This window comes from Neoarius graeffei, chromosome 14 (genome assembly GCF_027579695.1).
Source record: "Neoarius graeffei isolate fNeoGra1 chromosome 14, fNeoGra1.pri, whole genome shotgun sequence".
NCBI classification, from domain to species: Eukaryota; Metazoa; Chordata; class Actinopteri; order Siluriformes; family Ariidae; genus Neoarius; species Neoarius graeffei.
The window spans coordinates 39,949,484-39,970,822 of NC_083582.1; the positions used below are offsets into that span (position 1 = coordinate 39,949,484).

The following is a 21,339-nucleotide window of genomic DNA, read 5'->3' on the forward strand; positions in this document are numbered from 1 at the left end:
GACTGTGGGGGAAACCGGAGCACCCGGAGGACTGGCTATCATGTTAGTCAGAACAGAATTGGAAGTGTATGCTAATACTTTTAGCTTGACTGTAAAATAGGACTTGTTCATCATGCCATGATGGAAGTGGGTCGCAAAGATGCGTGGAGAAGGCCTCTGCTCCACATTGAGTATTTTGGCCCTGTGCTCTTCCAGCCATGGAACCCGGTCCCAGTTTGGTATAGTGTGCACTGGAGTGAGTTCTCCCTCACTGCAGATCAGAGGAATGACCTCCTGCATCCATGTTGTGCCTACAGAGAGCAAAAAACTTTCCTACAGAATTTTATACAAAGTTTTCAGCAAAACTAAGCCCTCTGCTAAAAGATGTATTTGATGATAGCATAAAATCCCAGTGCCTCCCCCCAACCCTATGCCAGGCATCAATATCTTTGCTTTTGAAAAAGGGCAAGGATCCCCTTAATTGTTCCTCCTACCGTCCCATAAGTCTCCTTAACCTTGATGTTAAGATAATGGCTAAGGTGTTGGCTCTCCATCTTGAGTCTGTTTTACCCTCCCTTGTGTCATGTGACCAAACTGGATTTATCAAAAATAGACAATTATTTTTTAATATCAGGCATATATTTAATATCCTTTACACATCGTCCTCATCTCAGTGTTCAGAGGCTCTTATCTCTGGACGCTGAGAAAGCTTTTGATCGTGTGGAATGGAATTACTTGTTTTATGTTCTTAAGCAGTTTGGTTGTCAGCCCTGTAATGACCTGGTGACTTGTCCAGGGTGTACCCCGCCTTTCGCCCATAGTCAGCTGGGATAGGCTCCAGCTTGCCTGCAACCCTGTAGAACAGGATAAAGCAGCTAGAGATATTGAGATGAGATGAGATGAGATGAGATGAGATGAGATGAGATGAGATGAGATGAAGCAAGCAGTTTGGTTACGGGAACACATTTCTTGGGTTAAATTGTTGTACACCTCCCCTATGGCTTCAGTTAGAACTAATGACACTTATTCACCATATTTTCCTCTTCAGCGCGGGACTAGACAGGGCTTCCCCCTGTCCCCATTACTCTTTGCACTGGTTATGGAACCTCTTGCAGCTACCATTAGGCGGCATACAGATATTAAGGGAATCTTGAGAGCAAATAAGGAGCGCAAAATTTCCTTATATGCGGATGATGTTCTTCTCTATGTATCTGACCCTGTGACATCCATCGCACATATTCTTTCTTACTTTTTTTTCCAAAAAAAGGTGTTTGTTTGTTTTTTTTTAACTTATGACTTTAACTTCACTACATTTGAAAGGCAAATATTGTACTTTTCACTCCACTACATTTCTGTCAAGGTCCTCATTACTTGTTATTATGAACTGGCTATGAAAGTGGATTTTTTTTCCTTTTCTTTTCTAAAACGTGATTGGTTTTTTCGCAGGTGACACTGAGACAGCCCATCAGTAAATCACTAAGGTCACGTCATGTCCATAGACCTGTATAAAATCAAGTTCAATGATTTCTCAGCAGCATTATTTGAACACGATCAGTTGATGGCAGAATGGAAGGAGACAGTTTTTCTGGAGAATGCAAGCACTCATGGCTATGCCTGGAACCCATGTTTCAGCTTTCTGAAAGGATTCAAGATTCATTTCATTTTAAACATTTGCTTTGTTTGCTGAAAACGAACCACATCACGGCCTACAAAAAACTCGCCATCCAACTGGCAGAAGCATCTTGAGGTATATAAATGTTTTATTCCAAGAGAAAGCTTGCAACGAAGTTGTCTGTGCTTTTAGAGCTAGCGATAACATTGTAATAGCTATGCAGTCTGGTTAGTCAAATGACTTTCTATGGATTTGCCCACCAAGTTGCCATCGCCTTGTCCACGGCTAACGTTAACACATAGCTAGTTAACTTGGACACTGTTAGTTAGCATGTAAAAATGGAGTTACGCTAACATGAATAACGTTAACTTATCTGAAGTCCTTTCAGAAATATATGTTTCAGCATAATCTTGCCAAATAAACAGAATGTAGAAATCTCTCTTTTCTAGTAGCATTAGCTACCCATTGTGATTTTGAGTTTGAAAAGAGTTTGCTAGCATGTCAGGTGGAGTTTCACTGATTAGCTAGCTTAACATTAAACCACCATGATGGCACAGCATGCGTTCATTTTGTGAATTCACATTTCTGTCTTTGGTAACGGCATTAGGTTTTGTAAGCATTGTGGCAATAATATAACAATGCGTTGACAGAAAATGTACTTTTAATACTTAAGTATTTTTAAAAGCAAGTATTTCAATACTTTAACTTGAGTAAAAATTTGACTGTACAACTTAGTGGAGTAACATTTAACCAGGGGGATCTGTACTTTGACTTAAGTAATAAAGTTGGGGACTTTGTCCACCTCTGCAAATAAGACATTTTCACTTAATAAGCATAACAGCCTCCGCCTTCTTGATCAGAAATTAAGCGTGTTCTGAATTGAAGAAATACATTTTGCACAATTTTCCTCAACCAGAACACTATTTCAATGACAGCAGAGACACCAGGAACCTGTGGCGAGGGATTCAGACCATCACAGACTACAAGCCCTCGCCGCAGACCTGTGACAACTCCACGTCTCTGCTGAATCAGTTGAACAACTTTTTCGCTTGCTTTGAGGCAGACAACAGCACCACCGCACAGAAGACCCCACCACCTCCCGGTGACCAGGTGTTGACGCTGTCCCCTGACAGTGTGAGGAGAGCTCTCAGGACAACAAATGCACGGAAAGCCCCGGGTCCTGATAACATTCCTGGTCGTGTCCTGAGAGACTGTGCCGAGGAGCTCACAGATGTCTTTACAGACATCTTCAACATCTCGTTGAGCCAAGCTGTTGTCCCCACATGCCTCAAAGCCACCATCATCATCCCAGTCCCGAAGAAGCCATCTCCCTCCTGCTTCAATGACTACCACCCTGTCGCACTCACTCCCATCCTCATGAAGTGCTTCGAGCGGCTAGTCATGCAGCATATCTAGTCTGCCCTCCCTGCCCTGGACCCTTTCCAGTTTGCATATCAGTCCAACCATTCGACCGGTGATGCCATCTCCGCTGCCCTCCACTCAGCCCTCACCCACCTGGAGACAAAAGACTCGTATGTCAGAATGCTGTTCATAGACTTTCGCTCAGCATTCAACACGATCATTCCTCAGCAGCTCATTCATAAACTGGACCAGCTGGGACTCAACACCTCCCTGTGCAACTGGCTGCTGGACTTCCTGACGGGGAGACCACAGACTGTATGGGTCGGCAGCAACTCCTCCAGCACCATCACATTGAACACGGGGGGCCCCCCAAGGATGTGTGCTGAGCCCCCTCCTCTTCACTCTGCTGACCCACGACTGCACACAAACACCCAACTCTAATCTCTTCATTAAGTTTGCGGATGACATGACTGTAGTGGGTCTCATCAACAATGGCGATGAGACAATCTACAGGAGTGAGGTGAGCCGCTTGGCCATGTGGTGCAAGGACAACAATCTCCGCCTGAACGTGGAGAAGACGAAGGAGATTGTTGTGGACTTCAGGAGAGCACACACCCAGCATGCTCCACTATCTATTGACGGTGCTGCAGTGGAGAGGGTGAGCAGCACCAAGTTTCTGGGTGTGCACATCTCTGAAGACCTGTCCTGGAGCAACAACACTACATCACTGGCCAAAAAAGCCCAACAGCGTCTGTACTTCCTCCGCAAACTGAGGAGAGCAAGAGTCCCAGCCCCCATCATGCACACATTCTACAGGGGCACCATCGAGAACATCCTGACCAGCTGCATCACCGTGTGGTACGGCGCCTGCACCGTGTCCTGCTGTAAGACTCTGCAGCGCATCGTGAGAGCAGCCGAGAGGATCATTGGTGTCTCTCTCCCTTCTCTAATGGATGTTTATAACTCCCGCTTCACCCGCAAAGCCATCAGGATTGCAGGTGACCCCACCCACCCATCTCACAGCCTCTTCAGTCTGCTGCCATCAGGGAGGAGACTGCGGAGTCTCAGGGCCAAAACCAGCAGGCTCAAGAACAGTTTCTTTCACCAGGCGGCATACATGTCAACCTATATGGAATGTCCGTATTTTATACGGATTTGATTCAATAAACATAGTATACGGGCGTACAAATAAAGTTATATGGATTCTTTAAAAAAACTTCAATATTTATTTAGAGCTATAATCAATTCCCATGACGATAAAAGAGCGCATAACATTTACAAACGTACTGTACACCACAGAAAGCACAAACAGCCAGTAAAGAGTCTTATGAAATCGCGCGTTATCTTGTGGTAGTGAGACTTCGTTCCACTTTTGATCATGCGCACACTGCATTGCGAGAATCCCGCCAACCGGGAAGTAACATTTTGTTTGAAACGCGTATTTCCACCTGAGCGACTTTCAATAGCGACTGAAAAGATTCTGAATGGGCACTCCGGCAAGATCAACACAGACACTTGCTGTGACATGCAGCCTAGTGAGGTATTGGTGCAGAGTGCTAACAAAAGCTGTCATGGAGTACAATTCAGAACATTAGAGTGACACTGTGTTTTTGTTGAACATTGGAGCTTTGTATTCATTCTGAAGGTTTATTGTTATTAATATTGAATAAAAAGTAACTTGGATATGGGCAATTCCATGTAAATGTCAACCTCACCATGCAAAAATAAAGCAACATGTAATACATCAAAACCACTCCCAGAGATCTCACCTAGGCCTGTATTTTACAGATGTGAATAAGTTGAACCAGTTTGTAACCAACCTAATGTGTCACTGTCAGTCTTTCTTTCTTATAATGTAAAACCCAAGCTAAAATCAACTTTGATCATGTACAATTCTATATTATTCCCACAAGCCACAGAAATGTATGCAAAAATCCACAAAACAGCAAAACAATAGCCATCCTAAATATTATTTAAGAACTTTGATAGTTTTAGCTGATATTTAGAGAGTTTTTCAAAGGGTTATGGTGGTTAAATTGCTGATTTTCTAAACATATGCCATGTCTATTTCAGACGCGTCACATCCATAACGGAATTTCGTCACATCCATAACGCTGACTTTTCCTTCCGAAACTCGGCATGAAATACAAAATATTTTAAACAAAGATTTTTTAATATTCACCTTGGACCCCTCTATCAAATGGATATCTCCATTTCGACATTAGGTTTACAATTTCACAGAGTTTGATAAAAATGTACAGTCACCCAAGAAAAGTGATACTTTTTCTGTCACATCCATAACGCATCTTTTATTGGCATTTTCTGGCATGCCCTAGATGTACTATGGGAATTGTTCTTGTTCTATCACTTCTCCAGTATGGTACAGCCTTAAAATATGCAACACCTGTTTAAATACTGGGAGACAATAAAACATGTACTGGGTCATTTGTTGCCATTTTGAGTTCAAGTGTCACGTCCATAACGCTGGAATTGCTCATATATCATTGTTAATTATCATTCAAATTTTAGGTAAATTATTTTAATTTGCATCTTATACGGATTTTAAGGGAAATACGGATTTTGGAGGTTGGTTATATAGGTTTGATTGACCAAAGGTTGACATGTATGAGGCGGTCAGGAGGCTCAACTCCCTCCCTGTAATCTGCCTCTCCTCCCCCCTCTGCCCCCTGCCACAGATTCTGCTCGCACTCCCCCCTGCCCCCCTTCAGCATCTGACATGTCACCCTCACAGTCCCCCCCCAACACATACACACACAAGGCAAGGCAAGTTTATTTATATAGCACATTTCATACACAATGGCAGTTCAATGTGCTTTACAGAAGTAAAAACAAAAACAGTAAACAATAGAGAAATAAAATTACATAAAATAATTTTATTTTATTCTAAAACAATTAATTAAAAGAATTAAAATAATTAAAAGAAAATAATAAGAATTAAACAATAGTAGAAATAAAATAATAAAATGCCAAAAAGAAAAAGGAGAAAAAGAAAAAGAAACCAGCGGAATAAAATAGAATAAAGTTAAAGTAAAGTTAAAACATGCAGAGAAAGTAAAGATTATAAAAAATGTAAAAATATTAATTATTTAACAGAAAGCATCTGAAAACAGCTTGGTCTTTAACCTAGATTTGAAGCTGCCAACAGCAGGAGCATTTTTAATGTCCTCTGGCAGTTGGTTCCATAGCTGTACTGCATAGTAGCTAAAAGCTGCTTCACCACACTTTGTTTTAACAACTGGTTTTAATAGTAAATTTTTCTGTTGCGATCTGGTAGATCTGATTGGGTTAGGCCGCTGCAACATATCAGAGAGGTAATTGGGCCCTGTACCATTTAGAGATTTGTACACCAGCAGCAATACTTTAAAGTCAATTCTGTAGCTTACTGGAAGCCAGTGAAGGGACCTTAGAATTGGAGTAATGTGCTCTGTTCTTTTTGTTCGTGTGAGAACCCTCGCTGCTGCATTTTGAACCAGCTGAAGTCGTTTGATGGTCTTTTTTGGCAAGCCTGTGAAAAGGCCATTGCAGTAATCAACCCTACTAGAGATGAAGGCATGTATTAGTTTTTCCAGATCATTTTTTGACATAAGTCCTCTTAGTTTGGAAATGTTTTTTAGGTGATAAAATGCCGTTTTAGTGATTGCTTTCATGTGACTGTCAAAGTTTAGCTCGCTCTCAATGAAAACACCAAGATTTTTAACCATTTCTTTAGTTTTAATCCCTTTTGTGTCAAGAATAGTGGTAATCCTGAGTCCTTCATCTTTTTTTCCAAATAGAATTACTTCTGTTTTATCTGTGTTCAGCTGAAGAAAATTTTGTGACATCCAGCTATTGATTTGATCGATACACTGGTAGAGACATTCAAGGGGGGCACAATCATTAGGTGATAGAGCAAAATAAATTTGGGTATCATCTGCATAGCAGTGATACAAAATTGAATTTTTATTGATAATTTGCCCAAGTGGGAGCATATAAAGGTTGAAAAGTAATGGTCCAAGAATCGACCCCTGGGGGACACCACAGGTCAAGGGCATTGACGTTGAGGAACAATTTCCCAGGGTAACAAAGAAGCTTCTATCTTTTAAGTATGATTTTAACCAATTGATAACTTTACCAGTCAATCCAACCCAGTGTTCAAGTCGATATAGCAGTATGTTGTGATCAACAGTATCAAAAGCTGCACTGAGGTCCAGTAATACCAGGACCGATGTTTTGCCTGCATCAGTATTAAGACGTATGTCATTTATAACTTTAATCAGCGCTGTTTCAGTGCTATGATTGGCACGAAATCCTGACTGAAAATTATCAAAATGGCTGTTTGATATCAAGAAGGCAGTTAATTGATTGAAGACAATTTTTTCCAGGATTTTCCCGATGAATGGTAGATTTGATATTGGCCTGTAGTTATTTAACACTGAAGGATCCAGATTATTTTTTTTAAGAAGGGGCTTTACAACAGCTTTTTTAGGGACACAGGAACAACGCCAGTCTCCAAGGATGTATTTATAATTTGAAGCACATCTGTAATTATAAGATGAAGAACAGACTTAAAAAAGTTGGTGGGCAGAATGTCCAGTTCAGATGTTGAGGAACTGAGATTTTGTACAGTTTTTTCAAGAGTCTCATAATCAATTAAACAAAATTCTGACATTGTGTTAAAGTCTCTTTATGGATTTGATAATGGATGTGAAGTTTAGATTTGCGCCATTTTCTTTCAGTCTTTCTACATTCTCTCTTTAGCAGTTTAACAGCTGGGTACTGCTTCCATGGTGCTTTCTGCTTATCATTGACTCTTTTTATTTTGAATGGAGCAATATCATCCATAATTTGGGTCATATTTAAATTTAAAAATTCCAGTAAATCATCTACATAGTCTGACATTTTGGTTGAGTTCTGAGAGAGAGCTTGCTCAAAAAGAGCACATGTGTTGTCTTTTATGACTCTCCTACCAATAGTCGTTGAGCTATTCTGAATGTGAGGAGACATAGAAACTTCAAAGAAAACACAGAAATGATCAGATAAGGCCAGGTCAACAACAGTATAAGAAACAGTAAGACCCTTTGTGATGACGAGGTCAAGAGTATGACCACGAGAGTGGGTCGGTCCCTGTACATGTTGTACCAGGTTAAAGTTATCAATAATTGCAAATAGTTCTTTGGCATAAATGTTATCAGTATTATCTACATGCAAGTTAAAATCCCCAGATATAATAAGACAATCAAACTCTAAGCAAATGACTGATAACAGTTCACCAAACTCTTCAAGAAAGACTTTGGCTGAATGTCTCGGAGGCCTATAAATAGTTAATAATACTAGACAGGGACACTCTAACGAGTGCAAACCCCGCCTTTTCCCTATTAAAATACATTGGGCGAAAATTTCGAAGTTCTGCCATGACCTTGACCTTTGACCTCCAAAATTTAATGGTTTCCTTCCTGGGTGATTGGCAACACATGTACAAAATTTGGTCCAAATCGATCCATTGGTTCTTGAGATATCTTGCAGACACACAGACAGACAGACAGACAGACAGATACACACACACACACAGACTGACGCAGGTGAAAATAATAACCCCTCCGACTACTGTCGGCGGGGTTAAATATGTTAGGAGAGCATGTAACAAGTGCACATAAGTGTTCAAAGGACATAAAATCACCAAGTGAGGATTGTTTACATTGAAAAGAGACTTTGAATATATTTGCGATCCCTCCGCCTTTCCCTTGTCGGGTAACATTCAAAAAATTAAAATTTGGGGGAGCTGCTTCGATAAGGGTGGTAGCACTATTTGCTTGATCCAGCCAGGTTTCAGTTAGAAGCAAAAAATCAAGATTGTGTTTACAAATAAGATCATTAATTAAAAATGACTTGTTTAAAAGTGATCTAATGTTCAGAAGAGCTAGCTTTACAGAAATTCTAGAAGCAATATTTGGTTGTGCACTCTGATGCTGTTTTAAAACAGGAAGGAGATTAGATTGGTTCACCCCCAGGGTTAAATGTGCTCTATGTTTTCTGTTTCTTATCAACACAGGAATAGTGTCAACATCGGGTCCCAGCTTTTTTTCAACACTACCATTTGCAGGGACCCAGAGTACATCAAACAAGACTTTCTAAATGTTCCATTTGGTTTGAGGGTGAAAGGATTGGAGATGACGTATCTTTTGGATGGTGAAAAAGATTTGTAGCCAGCTGAAAGTCCTGGACGAACACAATTTTGATGAACTGGATACACTGCTTGTCGCGACAGATTTGGGCTGGAAAAAGAAAGTGTAGCCATTGGGAGCAATTTTTTCATGCTATTTGGGAAATCCATCCGAGGAGAAGTGGAGTCGTCTGTCCTTGAATGTTGGGAGGCCTGCAAGTCAGATGTTTGTGTGTCCTTGATGACGACTTGCAAAGATGATTGTTTAGGCTTTGTAACTATGTCAGTCTGCGACATCTTATCAACTGTTTTCCTCGGTGCTGGCTGAGAAAAGATTGCAAGTTTGTAGTGGTCTGCTAAGACTTTGGCTCCAATCCAGCTGAGTTCAGTGCTATTTGGCTTGTAAAATTCTTTGCGATTCCAAAAAAGGTTAAAATTGTCTATGAAATTCATACCAAATGAAGAACAAGTTTTTCCAAGCCAGGTGTTAAGACTGAAGAGTTGAGAAAAAGCAAAACTTCCTCTCACTGGGAGTGGGCCACTGATAAAAGATTGAATTCCAGTCTTATAGAGCTCAGAAAAAAGTTTTCTGAAATCATCTTGGACAAACAGCTGTTCTCTGAAAGCATCATTTGCTCCCACATGCACAACAATACGTTTAATAGTTTTATGCTCGGACATGAGTTTCAAAATGCTGTCTTTGGTGTCAGAGATGGATGCATTTGGAAGACAACAAATAATCATCTCATAACCTTTTAATTGTCTTACAGTGGAATCACCAAGAACAAGGGTTGTGGGATCAGGTGGTGTTACAAGCTGCTTTTTGCCTCTTCTCACAGCTCTTCGATCTTGGTGTGATCTCTTTTTACTATGTGTTTGTCCACTTGACAAATCCTCTTCCACATCCCTGAGGCATTCAAATTTGTTCTGAAGCCTTATGGGCTGTGGATTTTCCATAGGATTGTAGATCCTATTGTAATTTGTAGAACGAGCTGGTGTTGAAGTAATTATTCTTCTGTTTTTGTTTTTGGGCTTGGCACCCATCATTTGCCAGTTTTCAGTACTTACAGGTTGAGTTATGAATTCTTCCACTTGGTCTGCAATGTCCTCAGTCTGTCGGAGTGCAATCTCTGCATTCTCAGCCACTGTTTCAGTACTCCTTTCCTGAGATATCGCTTTTAATTCGTCCGTCTTTGGCAGAGCATTAATCTTTGATTCCAGAATAGAAATCCTCTGTTCTAATTCCATGCATTTTCTGCAGGATTTTTTGCTTCTTGGCATTTAAAAAAAAATAGTGGAAATTAAATTAAAATTAAATTAAAAGCTTATAAAGATGAAAAATAAAAAAAAATAAAAAAATAAAATAGTGGAAAATCAATGAGAAAGTAAAGTATAGAAATAAAGATTAAGAAAGCAGGAGCAAAGCAAAGAAGCATCCTACTCGCTTGAGTAGGAGGAGCAGACACACACACACACACACACATAATTGCAACGTTCATTAACACACTGAACTCAGGGACTGCACATTTCACTTTACCTCACTCATTTGCACTATTCCGCACTACCTCACCTTAACAGCCATTAGTTTATTGTTTATACTGCTTATTTCATGTTTACCTGCTATACCTCAAGTGCCCTTGACTGTTTATTTGCACCAATTTACGTGTGTGTGTGTGTGTGTGTGTGTGTGTGTGTGTGTGTGTGTGTGTGTGTGTGTGTTTAGTCTATGTCTGGCTCTTATCTAGAGTGTTTATACTGTCTGTTTTTTCAATTATTCTATTTTTATTTATTGCATTGCCTGTTTGCACCATGGGTCAGAGAGGACTGAAATTTCATCTGTGCTGTATGTCGAGCATGTATACTGGGCTGCCAGCTCTCACGTAATGAGCGTGAGACACACGCATTTGATTGTCTTCACACGCTCACACACCATACTTCCGATTTCTCACGCTAGAAAAAAAATCTAGTTTATCTATCTGATCTAGGCTACCCATTGCGTCGCGCCAACCACTTGCGATTGATCAATTACGGTACACCTTACGCACGGCTAAACAGGCAGAGAAGTGTTCCCTTCTGTACACATTCCCCTATGGTAGGTGGCGCATCTAATGATGCTGCACTCGCCGGAAGTTGGATAATTGCCTACCGTCAATTTAGAGGAAGAGGAGAGAGAAGAAGGTATCCGAGTTGAAGACGGGTGTCTCAGACAGGTTTGTACATATGCACGCCAATGTGTGGTGTTACTGGCGTAATTATGAACTTATATAAAGTTTCTTAATCGTTTTAGCCTATAAGTGTTGTGAGAATATTTAATGCCATATCGAGAGCTGTGTACTAGGCATGATAAATCATTATAGGCCTACTGCTGTGCCACAACCTCTATCTTCCCCAACAAGCAGCACGGGAGAGCACCTCCTTAGCACACATTTATTAAGGCGCATTTTTAGTTTGTTTACTGTATGTTATCATACTTTATTACTTTATTTGAAGCCATACTGGAAATGTTGTAAAATAAAGCAAGTCAGAGATAATATTACAAATGCAAGAAGAGCCATTAGCCACCATACCTATTGTTTATTTACAGGGTATTTATTTTAATTATTTATGATGTATGTAATTGCTCAGTTAAAGTAAATAAAGCATGGTCACCTGTAATATCAAAGAACTTGAACTTGTGAATAATTAAAAAAAAGACAGAGAACAATATGCTGAGGAGATAGGGTTTCAAAGAGGGCAAGACAGGTAGAGAATATTTGTCAGATAACAGGCCCTGACGAATGCTCTATTACTAATAAGAAACATAGATAAGAAATAAATTAATAAGAAATATATTAATATAGCTTATTTAAGTATGACCAGAATTTTTAAGCCCAACTTTGTGTGCACATTCCCACCTATGGCCAAGGTTCAGCTTTTTGTGTTTCAATACTGTTCAAACTTAATCATTTTAATGTTTCTTGTAGCACATGCACATTTTGCTTACTGTTTAAGCATTTTATTTGTTCTTTTGCTGTTGATATTTTTCCCCATGCCAATCTTCTGCTGAACCCAGTGGTGGGGAAAGCCCTTAAATGCATAATGAATAGTCAGTGAGGGACAATCTTATTTTTGCAACAGTTATTAAAAACTTAACATTTAGTTTCAATTCAGAAGGTGTTTAGGCTTAGCTGATGAAATATTTTCAAACATGAACTTGCCTTTAAATCTGAAACACAGGTCTATAGGGCTACAGGAACATTGGCAGTCATCTGTAGTTTTCTAGTGTGGGGGCTTTTAAGCCAAAACTTGGTGCTTTTGTTGGCCACAAGCTGAAGGCCTGGCAAGTCAGGGTGTGTAAGAATGTAGGTATGGCACAGCAGGCCACTCCAAAAATCCACCAGAATGCAGGAACATCTACTAAATCCAAAATCTCAACACTCCCCTTCATTGGGCATCTCCAGCTGGACGACCCACAAACAAAACACCAGAATGCAGGGGGACAAGTGAACATCAAACTGAATACAAAATTCCCACTTACTGCGTGGTGTGCGGAAAAATTTTGCTGTCGACCCCCCCCCCCCCCCCCCCCAAAAAAAAAAAAATCTCACTCCAAGGAATTTTGAAAAGTTGGCAGCCCTGATGTATAGCATATTTGACAATAAAGTTGACTTGATCTGCACTTCAGCAGACCCCTCTCCCTCCCCTCTGGGCTCAAGAAGATAACAAAAGGGCAATAATATAACAACAACCAATCAGAATTCAGATACATTCTGTTGCCAAGTAAAATTGTAACCTTTCAACGTGTCAAAGTTCTAGAGCCTTCATCCTGTTTTACCGTTCGATCAATCACATATCAGTTTAAACTAGCATTCTAAAACTAGTTAAAGATTACACAGCAGAGAGCCTACTCCCCCTGCCAGCCTCATGGAACGCAGTGTTCAGATTAGATTAGATTGTGTGGAACACAACGGAACAAAATATTGTGACCCTCCAAGGCCAGATTAACTATATGGGCCTGCGGCACAGTGCCCAGGGGCACTAACCACTCACAGCCGGGGGGGGGCACCACATGACAGAAACTTTAGAAATATTTTTCGTGATTGTTTGTACACTTAAAATGGTTATACACTTGACATTGTTAAATAGTCATATATAATTCATTGTGAACACTAATTTCATAAGAACAACAACAACAATAATCATAATTCTGAGCAAGAGTGGCCTATGTGACCATTAATCCCCCTTTCCTCAACCTGTCAGTTGAGCCAGTCCACCTACGGTGAAATGTATCAATTTTTTAAAAACCGCGGTAGAAATGAAAAATGGACAGACATCAATTGAGTGGTTGTGCGAAGAGAAAATTAAAAAAGAGAAAGACTCCAGGCGTGTAGCTGCAATTAAAAATGTTCCAGTGTTAGATCGTTTTTTTTTTTTTTTAATAAAAACATCGACAACTGCTGTCACTACCAGCGCTGAAGCCGGGGAGGAGGGGATGTGCGAAGCCACTTTAAGCCAGGTAGAGATCAGTTGACACCATGGTGACGAGAAGGAAGACGAGGGTGTTATGGATGTCAACCCAGCGCAGCCGACGCCAGTAGAACACTTCTCTATTTCAACTGATCCTGCGCTATGGGGAGAACATGGCTAGGTTCATACAGAACAGATACTCTTTGAATTGATACACATATGTACATTGTACATCTGAATATGCCGTACTGGATGTTATTTGAATTTATATTTCGAATTGAGACATTTGAATATGTTGCCTAGATCGATGCTATTTTAATCAGGGCTTTGAACCGGAATTTTTTTCCTATTGGTTCGTTCCGAACAGAAACGGAATTTTAACGTTTCCGGTTTTGGGTTCCACCATTAAATAGACGTTCCCGAACCGGTTAGAACAAAAAAAATTTCGTTCCCGGAACGGTTAATTACGTTCCCTGTCAGCTGTTTAACAAATGGCTATAAAATTATGTCTCTGTCTCATCCAGCTTAAGCCAAATGTAGGCTAATTCTATTACAACCTTCATTAAATAAGACAAGAAATAATTCAAAACAATTATTTCAAATGTTGGTGATTTGGATTCTCAATATGTCTTCCCATCTACACAAACAGAAAAAGTGCCAAAAATGAAAGAGAATTCGTTTAGTGTGTTACCAAAGGCTAGTCAGGCCCTATAGAGGGCTACCGCATGACGTCACCGCACCGCGAGATTTTGTTAGGCGCCATATTGGAAGACCAAGTACACATCTATGCAAGTACATACATACATAAAACAAACTACACCTGAAATGTAGCCAGGGCCGGTTCTGCCCTAATCTGGACCCGGGTGCAACATCGCGCAACCCCCCCCCCCCCCCCCCCCAAAAAAAAACAGTCTAAATCAGGACAACCATCACATAACTATAACTATAAACATTTTATATCAACTATTTTAACTAAATGGGCTATAATAAATCGGGCTGCCTCAGAAAAGTAACCATTCAATGACGCAACTGAAAGCCTGCAGCCACGGCGGGCTGCCTCAGAAAACTAACCATTTGTCCTACGCCGTTTATTTTCTTTCCTTTTCTGAAAACCCGATTTGTGTCCAGACATTTTGTTCTGCTACCAATGAACTAACTCGTCAGGTCTCGTCTCTCGAGTCCGCGATGATTCCCGTGGGAGGGGCAACAACTGATACATTTTTACAAACAGCCAATAGGGAGGTTGCATCGTTCAGGCTCTTCTTTGCTCAGACACTCAGTAATGGAGACGTGATGGCAGTCCATCTTCCCGCTCTCTCCATTCAATCAGCGAACGTCACACAGGAAGTGAACCCCAGCGGGTCATAGAAACTTGCGCAGGAGAAGAATGACTATTTGTAGGCTACAGAAACTTTGAGGAACGAAATAAAAACCGGTATTAACCGGTTACCATTATTTTTAATAAGCGTTTCTGTTCCGGAACATAAAAAATAATAAAGTTTCTGGTTTCGTTTCTGTTCCATGTGAAATAGAAAAAGTTCCCGGTTTTCGTTTTCGTTCCTTGAACCGGTTCAAAGCCCTGATTTTAATTGATACACATTTTGAATTGACACATTTGAATATGCTGTATTGTATATAGATGGATGCTGTTTAAATTGCTGATGCTGTTTGAATTGATACACATTTTGAATTGAGACATTTTAATATGGATAGAATAGAGTATGGATGCTTTGAAGGTTTTTATTGAGACATACAAATATATGCTGCTCATTTTTGAATAAGACATTTCAATATGCCTACATGCATATCGCTGGTTGTTTTCAGTGAATTCGATGGGCTGATGTAGCCTACTTAATACATTTTCAATGAGGAAGAATGACCTTATGTGTACTATTGTTTATGTATATGCTACTATTTTTGACAGCAAAGGGCAAGGTTTGTGTGTGCAGGAGGTTACTGAACGCGTGCGCGCAGGGTGGTGGTGGTGGGGGGGCACTTGAGGTATAGTGCCCAGGGGCACCGCATTGGCTTAATACGGCACTGGACCCTCTAATGTTGACATGAAGTCGGCGCCACTGGGGGTTGGCATTGGGTTTATGTCCCCACCAATGTTAATACCAAACGTACGCCCTCGTACTTCGTACCTCGTGGATATGTTCAAATAAATTTCATTTGAACATATCCAACACTGTTGGATATGTTCAAATGAAATTTATATCAGCGAATAAACTTATTTTTTTCGCGGTCCAAATCCTGCACTCTGATTGGCTGGCGAGCGGGTCCGTATCCTACGGTAGTAATATGGACCTCTGGCGACTCGCTCGTTCACAACAACAAGCATTTTTTTTTTTGTCAACATTTATCTTCGCATTTCTCAGGAAAATAGCATTAATTTTACAGCATGGATAGCGATAACGACAGTGTTCACAGCGAAAGCGAGTTTTATTACCCTGAGGAAGAAGAAATAAAAGAAAACATTTCAGGAGAAAGCTTAAAACGTCTAACTTGCTGAAAACATGGCTGAATCCTGAATGACTCAATTTTGTATAAATAGGGGACTACGTAGGCGGCAAAATGTAGTTGTTTTCCTGTCATGGAAGTGCACTTGTAAGGAAGCCATCATTTGCATTACAGCCGAGGATTCAAAATAGCGGCTCGGCTCGGTTTTCCCTTTCGGGCGCTCCCGTTTCCTGTTAGAATTTCGTAAAGAAAAAAATAAATATATTTACCAGCTTAAGGTCGGTCTGTATGGTGAAATCCCGTGACCTCGGCCTTGAATACTGACCTCGGCCTTGAATACTGTCAGTACTTTCAAGACATGTTTAAGAAACATGTACCGTTAGCTACTATCATAATCAACTGTCACAGTACAAACCTCATTAACTCTTTACTTGACTATTGAACCCTATTTTATAGCCCATAAACTTTGATAGTTTTGAAGAATAAGATCAAATTATATCAAGACTTATATAAGTCTTATATATAATTTTTTTATAGAAGTTTATCAATTGGGACGAAAGTCCTGTAGCTTCCACCTGTCACAAGATTTAGTTTTAGAAATTTTATCATTACCTGCTTTTCGTTTTATTTTATTGTAACTGTATTTATATATATTGTGACAAATAAAAAAAAAGACCTCAGTCACGGTAATATTTCATTGTGCACAGCTTTGCAAGTTATGGCATGTGACCAGTTGCAACATTCCTGAAGCTATGTTTTTCATTCCTGCGTGAAATGTGATCCTCTGCACACAGTTTAATGGTCCATTCACTAACACATACAAATATTAATCATATGCATCATGTTAGTTGTGTACTGAGTGGAAATTCTGTCAGGTCATGATGTGCTCAGTGACAGTAGTTGTGCTATAAATGAATTAAAGGTCCATTTGCACTCTCTCCAAGTGTCCTAAAAACCACATGACAAAATCCCCAATGAAGCGAGAAGTCTGTGGAGAGTAAATTTCCCTACCTGATTTAGGATAGGTCAGGGGTTCTCAACCTTTTGCAACCTGGGCCCCACCAAAGCTGGTTCATTGCAGTTGGGGGCCCCTCTTCTCGCCCCGCCCCCATCCCCCCCCCAAACACACTCACCCGCAGTGACGCCACCCGACCTACAGCACCTTATATCGACCGATAGATAGATAGATAGATAGATAGATAGATAGATAGATAGATAGATAGATAGATAGATAGATAGATAGCCAGCCCTGGGCTAGATTATTATTATTATTATTATTATTATTATTAGTAGTAGTAGTAGTAGTAGTAGTAGCAGCAGTAGTAGCATTATCCATTCCATAGAAATACATAGGCCTATTATCATTATTAGGCTATTGTTATAATTGGCAGTAGCACCACATTTCTAATCTGCTTTCGGGCATTATTATAATTATAATTATTATAATTATTATTATTATTATGGCCTATTATCATTACTAAGCTGTTGGCAGTAGTACAAGACTTATGTTCTTTCAGGCATTATTATTATTATTATTATTATTATTATTATTATTATTGCTGTTGTTGGTTGTTGATATTATTATTATTATTATTATTATTATTATTATTATTATGCTATTATTATTAATAGGCATCATTATTATTATTATTATTATTATTATTATTAGTGTTTTTATTAGGTATTTTATTAGGCTTATCATTAGCTGGCTATTGATATCACTGGGAATTGGGACCAGGCGTGAATTTAGGTTTTACTTTTTACTGTGCCTTTGTGATCTGCATTTGCGTTAATGCGAGACCTGAGCCTGCTTTGCCTTACAAAGATCCTCGATTCTTGGCGAAATGTTTGACAAGCACAGTCTCAAGTCATCCTCAATTTGCGCACGATTGCGATATTTCGTTTTGAGCGCAGTCATTTTTGAAAATCCTGCCTCACACAAGTAGGTCGATGCGAATGGGATGAGCAGTTTCAAGGCTACGTCACACAGTTGCGGGTACTCCTGCATCAATGCTGCCCAGAATGTCAAAAGAGGGCATGAGGTGAAGACTGCCTTAAGTCTACTGTCACTCTTCAGCTCAATAAGCTGTTCCTGCATGTCAACTGGAAGTTCGTCAGCAGTACACACAAATGGATCTCGAACCCACGCAAAAGAGCGATAATCCTCTGTGAAGTATGCCGCAAACTGTTTTCTCATTACCGACAGGTGCTCTGACGCTGCTTGAAAGACAGATGAGAAATCGTGGGAAGTGCCTGCATTACTGATAAAGTCTGCAAAGCTTGGGAACATATCACAGTTCTCCCGACTGATGCGGCCACACCAGAGGTCAAGTTTTTGCTTGAAGGCATCCACTTTCTCTGCGAGAAGCAAAATGTGAGTTTCTCGGCCTTGCAAAGACAGGTTCAAGCCATTCAAGCGGTCAAATATATCGACCAAATAGGAGAGACACGCCAGCCACAAAGGGTCATCCAGATTTTTCGCCAGGTCTGAATTGATTTGTGTCAAAAACCGCTTCACCTCATCTCGCAGCTCATACAAACGTTGTAACACCCGCCCCCTGGACAGCCAGCGAACCTCAGTGTGCAGAAGCAGCTGTTCGTGCTCTGACCCCATCTCCTGACAGAGGACCTCAAACAAGCGAGAGTTTAGCGGCCGTGACTTGATGAGGTTGATCATTTTTACTGATTGGTTCAGCACGGATTCCAACAGAGACGGCATTTTTTTTGCAGCGAGTGCTTCGCGATGAACCATGCAATGGGTCCATTTTACAAGTGGAGCTACCTGCTTAACGCGAGCAGCTAGACCTTGCTCACGGCCCGTCATTGCTCGTGCGCCATCCGTGCACAAGCCAACGCATCGGTCCCACGCCAACCCATTCTCGCGAATAAATGAATCAAGGACATTGAAGATGGCCTCTCCAGTTGTGTGTGACTGAAGAGGGCGGCAAAAAAGGACATCCTCCTCAATTAATTTATCCCTGACATACCTGACATATGTAAGAAGCTGTGCCTGTCCAGCAATATCGGTAGACTCATCCAACTGCAAGGCATAGTATGGACTATTTTTAATAAACTGTATTAATTGCTCTCTGATATCATTGGACATATCAGCAATTCTCCGAGCAACTGTGTCATTTGAAAGTGGCACGGTGCCTAATTTGGCTGCTGCACTATCCCCGAAGAATATTCTGCACATGTCCTGCGCAGCTGGCAAAACGAAGTTCTCGGCATCAGTGTGCGGTTTGCCTAGCTTACCTATTCTTTTTGCCACCACATATGATGCCTCCAGGCACTGCTTAGATACAGTGCTGTGCACGGAAATTGTTGCCTGTTGCTGATGCAGGCCATCACGCTTTCTTTGAAAGTATTCAAGCGGTTTGTCCTTCAGGCCAGCATGCTTCGTTTCGAGGTGCCTTTTAAGTTTGCATGGCTTCATGCTTTCGTTTGCCAGCACCTCGGCACACACGACACACTGAGGACGAAGATCAGAGGTGACAGTAAAACCAAACTGCAGGTATGATTCATCGTACCTCCAAAGCTTTCTCGCAGCTGGTGGTAGACCTACGTCAGTTGTCTTGGGTTTTTTGACAAGAAATCTATCCATTTTGTTAAAGTATTTGTGAATAAACATGTGTAATAAAGTTGTAACGATAAGTCTGTAGTAGGCTAAGTCTGTAGTAGGCTAAGGGGGCTAACCAGAGGGAACGTATGGGGCTTATCAGTGAGAAACACGATCGATATCTTTATTCGGGGATTTTATAGTTGCAAATTTTAACGAGGTGTGAATGGTGTACTTACTCGTGTGAGTGTGTGTGTGTGTGTGGGACAGTTGGATTTTTCACACGCAGGGTGAAAAAGGCAAAGGGGTAGTAGACTAGCAGTAAGAAAACAACAAAAACAACAAATTATTTGGGTAGAGCTGAAATGGGGAAAGCAAAAATACAGTGTGGGGTAGTAGTCTTTAAAAAGACTGTTTGGGTTTTGCGCTGTATCGATGGATTGATGATAGTAGACTAGCGAGAGTCGGCACGAGTTAACTCGGCAAGAAACCAGACTAGTGTGTGTGTGGCAAGCACTCACACGGTGGCCACGGTATGCAGACTCACTCACGTGACATTGCGTCATTTTCGCGTCACGGGCTTAAAATAACCTACACACAAGATTTTATGATAGATTGATGATAGATTTTATAATAGTATTGATTTGTATGTAATAGTCCAATGTCCTGCATTTTGACATGGGTAAATGTGTTGCATCTGCTTAGCTACTATAGCCTGTTAGCCCCAGATTTTTTTTTTTTCCTCCATACATGAAGCGACCCCCCTGGAGTACCTCCGCGCCCCACCAGGGGGGCGCGGCCCCCCGTTGAGAACCACTGGGATAGGTGATGATAAGGATGTCATCTGATCGGAAAGTGAAATCCTCATAATATTTCAGGCTGTCGGGAGTGTGCAAAGCCACTGACATATAAACCCCTTTATATTCGGCATATAAATCTACTTTTGCCATTTTAGTAAAAAGAGACTGTTCGACTCCTCTCGCTTCGCCGCACTGAGACTTGAACTTGTGTCTTCGTTGTTTTAGTTGTTGCTCCAACCGAGTCTGTTCAGTGATTCGGATCATTTGACTCAGTTCCGAAAAGAGTCGACTCTTTCAGTCCACTGAAACAGTTATCACTTTGTTTTATTCACTGATTGTCACTTCAGTTGTCCATTGAAATATCACTCCAGTTTAGAATGAACAAAATAACTTTTCTTTGCATCCAAGACTAATGAAGAGGAATAAATATTTAAGTTATCGAGCCAGTATTAAAAACTTTTTACATTACCAAACACTGCTTTTCCAGCACTGAGTTAAATGCTACAGAAACATGTTTATATTTCAGTAAAGAAAGCAGAGTATTACTTTAACAATGTTCAGACAAAAAAAACATAACGAAGACTCCAAAACAGAAACAGTGATAATTATAACAGTCAGTCCTGCACGCTGTGGCGCGTGCACGTAAAGGCGCGCTCCGGACTGCGTGTGCGTCGAGCGGGCTCCAGCACGCGCGCCGTTAACAACACGCACCTGAACTTAATTAAAGTGCATCTTCTGGACCAATTATGTTTTTTATATATGTCCCTTTACACACTCATCTAGAAGAGTAATTTTGCACAAGGCCATCTGTCTACAGCAGAAAAAACTAAAACACGTCTGGAAAAATCCCAAGGGAGTCTGGAGCCAGATTCGTGACGTCACCTGCGGAAGCGCCAGCAGGCTGCGCGAGCTTTGCATGGTTTCAGTGCACAGCCTGTGTAGACCAAGTTTAGCAGCTAGC

The 21,339-nt window shown here is 40.7% G+C and overlaps 2 protein-coding genes across 2 annotated transcripts in view; both read right to left on the reverse strand.

Annotated features, from left to right (window-relative positions):
• LOC132897691 (sulfotransferase 2B1-like) overlaps positions 1-20,600 on the reverse strand; it is a 70,008-nt gene extending 49,408 nt beyond the window's left edge. Inside the window, exon 1 of the mRNA XM_060938919.1 lies at positions 20,396-20,600. Within this exon, the coding sequence (XP_060794902.1) occupies positions 20,396-20,528 (133 nt within the window). The 5' untranslated portion in view covers positions 20,529-20,600. The remainder of the gene's footprint in view (positions 1-20,395) is intronic.
• LOC132898632 (zinc finger BED domain-containing protein 5-like) lies at positions 248-19,125 on the reverse strand. Its single transcript, XM_060940357.1, has 2 exons — positions 18,326-19,125; positions 248-290 (listed from the first exon to the last, which is right to left on the reverse strand). Exons 1-2 carry the CDS (start codon positions 19,123-19,125, stop codon positions 248-250), a joined length of 843 nt encoding a protein of 280 aa, XP_060796340.1.
• Positions 20,601-21,339: the final 739 nt, after the last annotated feature.

Coding starts and splice junctions, on each gene's coding strand:
- LOC132898632 (XM_060940357.1), bottom strand. CDS start 19,125: ATGTCCAATGATATCAGAGAGCAATTAATACAGTTTATTAAAAATAGT. Junction 291..18,325: donor CTCTGGTGTGGCCGCATCAG/TCGGGAGAACTG, acceptor TGCTCTCTGTAG/GCACAACATGGATGCAGGAG.